Genomic DNA, 9,991 nt, shown 5'->3' with positions numbered 1-9,991 from the left:
GTCTCCTACAATAGGTTTACATGCATGCAAGGTCAAAACATGCTTTAGTTTTCTCAAAATATGCATTTAATATCACCTCATTTTCCAACGATTCTCACACGATTCATTTGAAGCAGTTCTAAGATTCAGTCTCTCTAAACCGCTACTTTCCATGAGCCTACTCTGCTCTGATTGGTCAGATGGCCCAGTCTGTTGTGATTGGTCTACCGCGTATAGCGGGTGTCAGAAACAATACGCCCATTGCCATAGTTCTGTATTTTGAACGCTCTGTAGAAAATATAAACATACTTACAGATTGTGATTCAGTGGAGCCAGCTGGTCCAAATAAAAATAAACTTGAGCCATCTTTCAAGAGCAAGCGTTTTGTGAATCCCACGTTGAAGACTAGAGAAGCAGTCGTCAGTAAAATGACGGGAACACAAAAACAGATTGGGGTTGTACTGCTGTGGAACAGTGGGAAAAAAAATATTTTAACCACTGATTCTTTGCAGTCTCATCATTCGGAAGTGAAAATAAAACAAATTTACCTTCACAGTGGCTTCTCGACATGATGTTAACCACACAAACAAGCTACAGTGTTTGAGGGCGGGTCAAGTTGATCGCGGCCGGCCAACGTAGAACATAGGTAGGAATTATAGAAATGTGTTACCCAGTGACGTGTAGCCGTCACATAAGTAGGATTCGAATTACTTACGACTCGTTAAAGCTGTACAGAGTCGATTCTTTCTTTTGGGAGACAATAACTTTATTTATCAGGCACTTTTGTCTTTACAGCTTTACAGATCGTTTACACACTGCATGAAAGGCAATATTCGAAATGGCATAATAGGGGCACTTTAAGTTACCATCTTCGTACCCTTTGATTTACATTAAGGGCTTCATTCATTCCTATTTAAAGTTATATTATCTTAGATTTGTATATACTATTATATAATAACTCATATTCATCTTTCTCCCTTTCAGTTGGGTCAGATATTACGGAGTCCCTTTATGAAGTTTGTCGCTCACGCCGTGTCGTTCACCATCTTTCTGGGTCTGCTGGTTCTGAACGCGTCGGATCGATTCGAGGGTGTGAAGAATCTCCCCAATGAGACCATAACAGACCATCCCCGGCAGGTGTTCCGCGTCAAGACCACACAGTTCTCCTGGACCGAGCTCCTCATCATGAAATGGGTTCTGGGTAAGGCCTGGGTCAGGGTTTGTGTGTGTGTGTGTGTGTTATTCTAGTTCTAGTTGGTCTGCACAGGTAATGGAAGGTAAAATTATGCTGATTATAGATGCGTTTCAGTGATGTCTTTCACCACATCTGTATGTGTGTGTTTGTGTGTAGAAAAAAAAATTCATGTTTTATTCTATTTTGAGAGAACGTCATTGTCAAGTGATTTGTTTTTTTATAGTAATTTAATTAAATAGTAATAGTTTTACTAATATTTTACATATTTAGGGTCAGGGATTTGAACAGCCACTGGTACTGCAGATATGAATGATTTCTCAATTCATTCAGTTTACTGAGAGATGTGCTATTACTTTATAATTTTTATAACCTATACTTTTTATTATACTTTTTTTTATCGTTTTATCAGTGTCCATTAGAAGAACTCACAATCTTTGAACAAAAGCAGCCGTAAAATGATGTTTCTTTCATTATGGGCACTTTTGACCTGTGGAGATAACAAATACAATTAAAACACACTGTTCACAATCTCACTAGTATATTTCATTGTTTTATTGACCTAAGAGTTTCCTCCAGTATATATATGGTAGACTTTTACAATCTGCATCTAAGACAAGGGTCAAATGATAACATTTAAACTTCCAACTTATTATATAGAATAAATTGGGGCTTCAGATATAGTTTGTTTGTTTATTTATAGTTTTTATACATTTTTAAGTAATATTTTGAATAATATTTAATATTACTAAATAATATTATATGGTGGATTTTTATATCTTTTTATTTATCTGCGTCTAAGACAAGGGTCAAATGATAGACATTTGAAGTCCCAGTTTATTCATAGTTTGTTTGTTTGTTTGTTCATTCGTTCATTCATTCACTGTTCCTGAAGTCTGAAAAAGGTCTTTAAAAGTCTTAACTCACCCACCAGTCCAGTCTGTGCTGAAACGCTACTGTCAATCAAACTATCGTTGGAGGGGCCTGTCTGTGTGACGTCACACATGCATCTGAGATCGGCTCGATTTGACAAAGGTGAAAACATTTAACCAGATTAAAAAAAAACACTGGGTGTATTTTTATCATTATAGGGTGGTTGTGTACACACACTGCCAACACACATTTCAGTTCAAACAACTTGTAAAAGTGCATGTAGCATCCTATGACCCCTTTAAATCAGAGCAGAAAAAATTCATGAAGTCATGACATTAAATGTTGCATGCATTTCTAAAAAATAATATCTTCTTCAGTATTTTTGTCTTGTTTTACGATACATATATCTTTGTCTAAGTCTTGTTTTCTGAGAAATGTAACAAAATTAAATGAGTTTATGCTTAAAACAAGAACAAATACCTGACAATTGGGTGAAGAAAATAAATAAACTTGTTTTCCCTTTGAATTAAATTGATTTTTCTGAGCCCATTGGCAGATATTTGTTCTCACTTTAATCAAAAACTCAGTTCATTTTGATGAAGTTCAGTTTCTCATAAAACAATACTTCTCATCTTCTTATGTCTTTTTGCTTCTCAAGTAACTGAATCTTGGTTTAAGAATCTTAGACATTTGCTCTGGAAACAAGACTGATGAAGAACAGCAGATTTTTGCGGTGTGATCAGAAGCTACAGTAAAAATAATTTCCATAGTCTGGATTTGAACTTGTTCTCTCTGTCTGTGTGTGTGTGTGTGTGTGTGTGTTTCAGGCATGATCTGGTCGGAGTGTAAGGAGATCTGGACTGACGGGCCGCGTGAGTACGTGATGCACCTGTGGAACGTTCTGGATTTTGGGATGCTGTCGATCTTTGTGGCCTCCTTCACCGCTCGTTTCATGGCGTTCCTCAAGGCGTCTAAAGCTCAGCTCTACGTCGACCTGCACGTCCCCAACCATGACATCAGCAACGCATCACTTCCTGCTGACATTGCCTACTTCACATATGGTGTGTAAATGAATGCAGAACTTCACATGTCTGTCTGAACTCTTGGCCACACCAACATTTAGGTGACTGGAAAAATATGAGAACAATACAGTTGGGAAGATGGGAAAATCTGACGAATCCTGTCAAGAACATATCAAGGTCACATTTCACCTGAAAATCAAATATAAGAATATTATGTTCATTAAAGGTCCTTATATGTTTTTGCAGTGACATTATTTGCATGACGAAAACCACATTTGAATCAGGGTTATTATAGTTAACTAAAGCTATAACTGAAACTCAAATGAAAACCATTAAAACATTTTTGTTACTTGAAATAAAATAAACGTTAACTGAAATAAAATAAAATAAAAAATAAAAAAACGTTTTATTTCAGCTAGTTGTCAAGGCAGCCTTTATCATTTTAATTTAGTTGAACTTGATGTACTAAAATAACTAAAACTAAACTAAAGATGTTACAGTAAATACATATAGACATATAAAAAACTGCTAAAAATGACAAAACCACACAACAAAATTACTAAAACTTTAACTAAAATGAAAATGAAAACATAAAATATTAAAACTGAAACTCATTCACAATATTAATAAAAACTGTAATAGTTTCACAATGATACTAAAATAACAATGATTTGAACAACAAATTATCATTACTTCAATGTATGTATTCTGTGAATACTGAAATACTATTAAAATGATTTTAATTTAATCAACTTTTTATTAATTTATTTTATTTAAATATTACTAAAATGTATTCATTTAAACTATACAGATTTTAATGAATAAATGTATAATGTAAAAATGGTATTATAGTTTTGACTGCCATATATTTAGAATTATTTTAATCATACTGTTATCAATTTTTGCACATTACAGTAATGAGAATTTGAAGAGAAAACATGCTTGCCATAACAAATGTCACAATACAAAAAAGTGAAAACAGTTAAAAAGATGATAGATAGATAGACAGATGGATAGACAGATGGATAGACAGACAGACAGACAGACAGACAGTGTTTCATTCTGATCACCGTCTCCTTCCTTCGTCCTCACTACCCTTGATGGCGGGGTGGCTAGGGGTTACGTAGACATTCCCTAGGTGGAGAGAGTGGTTGCGGTGCACCTGTGCCCGCAAAACACCTCCACTTGGAGGAATCGTCCGTGTCTCCCGTCTGCCTTGCATGCCATGACTATCCTGCAGGTACACCAAGCCAAGGCACTAAAACAAATGTCCAAGTTAGTGGTCCAAGGGAGGCATCTCTGTCTCAACCTGGACGAGAGAAGAGACGTTGACAAAGTGTGCTTTCTTGATGCTCCCATGTCCCAGGCTTGCCTGTTCGGCAACATTGTCGAGGACTTTGCCCAGCAGTTCTCGGTAGTAAAGAAGCAGGCCATTCAGCACATCTTGCCTCGACGTGATCCTCCGGCTCCCACCGTTCCGTCGTGGGCCGTGCCGCAGCCTGTGTCCCCGTCCCCCCAACTTTTAAAATGCTGGCTACGCCTATGGGTTCATGCCCACACTGCGAGTGCATGACCATGGCAACGCTGCGATCATGTCTCTCCGTTCTTAAAGGGAAAGGAGCAGACCCATCCCAGTATCTCTGCCACGAGCAGAGGACCGCCAGCTAGTGCTCTGGAAGATCTGAGGGTTACAGTAAGAGCCTCTCCGCCAGCCTACGCCCCACGGTCCTCTCACTTCTCCCGCAGTGCTTGTCCTGTGCGGCTTCCGGATGATTCCACTGGTCTTTCTCACGGCGATCCCAGTGTTTCATTCTGATCACCGTCTCCTTCCTTCGTCCTCACTACCCTTGATGGCGGGGTGGCTAGGGGTTACGTAGACATTCCCTAGGTGGAGAGAGTGGTTGCGGTGCACCTGTGCCCGCAAAACACCTCCACTTGGAGGAATCGTCCGTGTCTCCCGTCTGCCTTGCATGCCATGACTATCCTGCAGGTACACCAAGCCAAGGCACTAAAACAAATGTCCAAGTTAGTGGTCCAAGAGAGGCATCTCTGTCTCAACCTGGACGAGAGAAGAGACGTTGACAAAGTGTGCTTTCTTGATGCTCCCATGTCCCAGGATTGCCTGTTCGGCAACATTGTCGAGGACTTTGCCCAGCAGTTCTCGGTAGTAAAGAAGCAGGCCATTCAGCACATCTTGCCTCGACGTGATCCTCCGGTTCCCACCGTTCCATCGTGGGCCGTGCCTCAGCCTGCTCATTGCCGTGGGCGCCCTCCTGCGTCCTCCACAGCTCCTCCGTCCCGTGCTGTGACAACATCACGGCAGGTACGTCGAGCTTCACGAAGGAAGGCGCCGCCCCCCGTGTTGCACGGGGCAGCTAAGTCCTCAAGGAAGACGACGAAGCGGCCCTGACACGGGCAACCCGGAGATGTGGGAGACTGCTCTTCAGGAGGTGGCGATGACAACACCACTCCTTCCCCCAGAGGAGGGCCGGGCGGAGAATCTTTTGTTTTCTTTTCTTTCTGTTCCGCCACTGGCTCAACAGCCAGGTAACCACATTCTCAAAGAAAGACCCGCTCTGTCAGTCTCTTCTGGCAGTTGTTCCATCCCTACTCTCAGGTAGGACCTGCCTCAGAGATCCATTCCATATGTAGTACTGCCCCCTGGGTCAGTTCATACAGTATCAGTATCTCCACATGGTACCTCCCTACTGGTAGGATGTGGTCTCCGTAGCAACCTTTTCCTGGAAGGCTCGCTTCCCCATCATTCTGCCAGGCTGAAAGAACAAATAGGAAAGATTTGAAGCAATCTTTCATTGAAGGTTGGAATCCCTTCCAAAAATGTTTGTGGATGGAACAGCAGCATGAGTTTCTCCAGCAGCGATGTACTCACCATTTGGTCCCTCTCGGTACCAAGGTCAATGAATTTGCGCTGGGGCATTGGGAAGGTTACAACCTTTGCCTAGCTTTTGTTTTGATGTACACGATGTTTGTCTTGATGTTGTGCGATGTAATTAATTCAGGAACGTAATGAGAAGCAAGTGTAAAATCAATATCACATTTCAAATAAATAAATAATTGTAAATCATTTAATAATAACAAAAATGTATTATTATTATCATCGTGTTTTTTTCTCTTGCTGGTGAGACTGTTTTTGAACGGTATAAAATTAATGTCACATTTGCAGTCGTGCAGATATTTGGCAAAAACAGCACATTTGCTCGTGTGATATTGCTAAACTATATCATGTAGAAATACAAGACAAAAACTCATAGAGGGGCATTTTGCCTTAATAGATTGAATTTGGGGGTCATTTTAATTGCATTCTTCTAGGCCTCTCTTACGGCCTGTTTTTGTTTGTTTTGAAAGTAAGTGACATACTTGATAATGTCAACTTTTCAGTCGTTAAAACAACAATCACAATACTATTGTAAACAAAACATATCGCAATCTTTTATTACTATGTGTGAGAATAAATGGATGCATTAAAGAGATCTCGCTGGTGTTGGCCAGTAATGTGGCTTCAGCTGTGTGTTTCGCTCTAATTACAATGTGTTGTGTCTGCACTGGTAGTTTTGTTCGCTGTTGGTGGGAAATTAGCATGCTGATTAAAGCGATGCACCGCCAGCTAAAGGCCCGTAACAGCCCATGGAAACCCTGTTAGCGTCGCCATGGTTACGCTCCTCTGTGAGGCCTCTAAATGCAGAGTCGAGGCGGGAGGAGTGATGGCGTCCCATCTACATATCTGGGCCTGTCTGAGGAGGCTTCGATTTTAATGTTTTTAGGACAAAAGTATCATTATTGTGTGTGTGCTGTATTAGAAAAACAAGTTAATTTAATATTTAATTTGTATCTATTGTATTTGTTTCATTATTGTGTGTGTATATATATATATATATATATATATATATATAATATTTTTTTATTATTATCATTGTTGTTTAATTCATTAATAAAGTCTACTTTTAATTATATAAATTTTTATTATAATTGTATTTTTATTATATATTATTATTTACCAAATTTATGTTTGTTTGTTTGTTTTTTTTCTGTTGCTGGAGAGAACACACACACACACACACACATAAGAACAGACATATTTTCTTAATGTTGTGTCTAAGTAAATATGTTGAATTTTATTCTTGACACTTTCATAGTGTAAACATGTTGAAGTCCCTCTAGTGTCAGAGGTGAACTGAGTTCAGTTCCATGTACTGCGTGTTTTGAATAGCGTGTATGTGTTTGAGTGTTCAGTATGATGGTTTGTGGTGTCAGTAGAGGGCAGTGTGGATCTGCTTTCATCTGCAGCTCCTTATAGAACGACATGCAGCATTTCCCAGCGTGCCTTTCCTAAATTCACATGGAGAATGTGGAACTCATTAGTCATGAGACCGTCTAACACTTCTGCACCTCCAACGTACTTAACTAGCCTCAGATGTGGAAGATGGAGGCTTAATGTGGAGCTATGAGAATCTGTAAATAGAGCAAGTGAAATATAGCTTCAGAACATGTCAAAAAATCACAGCAGCTGAAACACTAGAGCAATGCAAAGGTAATGGGTTCGATCCTCAAAGAATGCATGAACTGATCAAATGCAGACTTTAAGTGCAACATAAATCACTTTGGATAAAAGCATCTGCCAAATGCATGAACGCAGATTGTATTTGCTAAAGTCAGACTGACCATTAGATATTTCATTTGCATTTACATTTATGCATTTGGCAGGTGCTTTTATCCAAAGTGACTCTCAGTGCATTAAGACCATACATTTAATCAGTTCATGCATTTTCATATATTTCATCAGTAGATGGACAGACTTTAATAAGTGCTTAAATTATTATGCATGATTCATCAGTGCATGTTGTTCAAGAGGAAATTATATTTGCTTTCTTTATTTGGTTTCATTTGTGAACATTAGTTAACTGCATTAGTTAGCATGAACTAATTTCTACAGCGTTTATTAATGTTAATCTAGGCATTTACTAAAACATTTAACATTAGTTAATGAACTGTGAACTAACATAAACATACACACACACCAAACAGTTTTCACAGAAATAACCCTCTGAAAAAAACTTTTCTGCTGTTAATGCTGATTTTTTTTTTATTTCAAAAGTATATAGTTAGTAGATATTTGATGTTTACCTGTGCTTGTGCCACGAAATGACAGATTCAGCCCTGAATATTTCATACTTTTAATAATTTAGCTGACTTTTAAAACATAAAATAGCAAAACTTTCTTTAAAAAAGTAGTCACTTTAAAATCAAGTACTGCTGTACATTATTTCCCACTGGATACTTAGTTTAACTCAGAAATGTGTCATATTGTGGAAGTTTGTCGTATTGCAAATGTGATTTTTGTGTAATTATCTGACGTGAACTTTTCAAGTTCTGCAGATGTTTTTTTCTGTCCAGGGTTACATTACGTTCACCGCAGGGTCAGTCTGTCCCTGGATTCAGTGTGAATCAGGGAAAATGAATGGCAGACGATTGTTTTGAGGTTCAGCAATGTGGAAGCACTCAGAGGTTTGCTAACAAGCCTTAAAGGTTAAAGCGCTTCTGTGTGTGTGTGTGTGTGCAGTCTCTGTGCGGCTCAGTGTCTCGTGTGTGTGTGATGCAGGTGGATGTGATAATGATCTCTCTTGTGACGGTGTGTGTGTGTGTGTTTAAGTGGACAGTATTGAAGAAGTGCTGGCTAACACTTGATAGACAGCAGCACAGCACAAACTGACCACACAAACACACACTCGCACACTGACACCTGTCAAGGGTGAGAGATGGTTTGCTCTGAAGGTGTCATAATTGGAAAATGGGCTGAAAACACATTCAGGTCTAATTTCACCCAGGAAATCACATATAAAAGATAAAAAGAGATATAGATTTGCAAAAAGAGAATAAAGCCTACTGAGATTCGAAGGGAACATATAAAGATATTTTGACTAGAAACAAGACAAAAATACTAAGTAAGATAAGCCATTTTTTGCAGTGTGGACTGTGCAAATTTTTTTTTCCTTTTTTTTTTTTCGATTACACATGTGGAGCCTATGAAAGCTTATTTCTGCCATGGAATATAAAGGGTAAAGGGTCATTTTTTTATCTCACAATTCTGACTTTTTTTCTTGCAATTGTGAATTTATCTCACGATTCTGATGAATTCTGAATTGCAAGACAAGTCCAACTCACAATTCCAAGAATAGAAGTCCAAATTGTGAGATAAAAAGGTCACAATTACCGTTTTAATGTATTATTCTGTGACAGAAGCAAGCTTGCATAGTAACCAAAGGCCATGTACTTTGTAATTTTTGTTGATCACTGGCATCAGCTACCATGGGGGCACCATCCACATCCAACCCCCACCCACTGGAGAACAATTTCAAGCAAGGGTCCAATTGAATTTCTGCATAGGGGACCCTATTTTTTTTCTATAATGACTCATTGAATCTTAGACAGTATGTTGCCAAGAATGAACAAATTCAACACTTAATGTAAAATGGGTTTCAGGTGAAGGTAACTAAAGTACAAAAAACTAATTTGTGTGTATATATATATATACTGTATATTTATTTATTTATTTATTTATTTATTTAGATAGATAGATAGATAGATAGATCAGTTAATTCCCTTATTAAAATAACAAAAGCAGTCAAAAATGTCAGTTTTAACGAGAAAGAAGTATTCACAATATATAATTTAACTTACAGTCTGCAAAGTAGTGGGAAAATATGTTCAAATGCTTAATTTAATGTCAAAGAACTTTACAAAATAAGCCTTTTTAACAAAATCTGTCATTTTCTGTCGCTGTTTGGAGGTAACAAAACATTTAGGCTCATGTTTGCATTTTCTTCTGTCACTGGCAGGGCCGTTTTAACCATTGGGCTAGGCGGGGCTGAAGCCCCGGGGCCCGAGCAAGGAGGGGGCCCGTGATTGG

At 38.5% G+C, this 9,991-nt stretch overlaps 1 protein-coding gene across 1 annotated transcript in view; it reads left to right on the top strand.

Moving 5' to 3' along the window:
* Positions 1-9,991, top strand: part of LOC107750046 (short transient receptor potential channel 7-like) — a 78,783-nt gene that overhangs the window by 60,036 nt on the left and 8,756 nt on the right. Inside the window, 7 exon segments of the mRNA XM_016565302.1 lie at positions 964-1,180; positions 2,872-3,105; positions 4,307-4,341; positions 4,433-4,567; positions 4,679-4,870; positions 5,057-5,389; positions 5,442-5,683. Of these exon segments, the coding sequence (XP_016420788.1) occupies positions 964-1,180; positions 2,872-3,105; positions 4,307-4,341; positions 4,433-4,567; positions 4,679-4,870; positions 5,057-5,389; positions 5,442-5,683 (1,388 nt within the window).

Source organism: Sinocyclocheilus rhinocerous, unplaced genomic scaffold (assembly GCF_001515625.1).
Source record: "Sinocyclocheilus rhinocerous isolate Xijiao unplaced genomic scaffold, SAMN03320098_v1.1 scaffold3135, whole genome shotgun sequence".
NCBI lineage: Eukaryota > Metazoa > Chordata > Actinopteri > Cypriniformes > Cyprinidae > Sinocyclocheilus > Sinocyclocheilus rhinocerous.
This window is presented reverse-complemented; position numbering and strand designations above follow the sequence as displayed.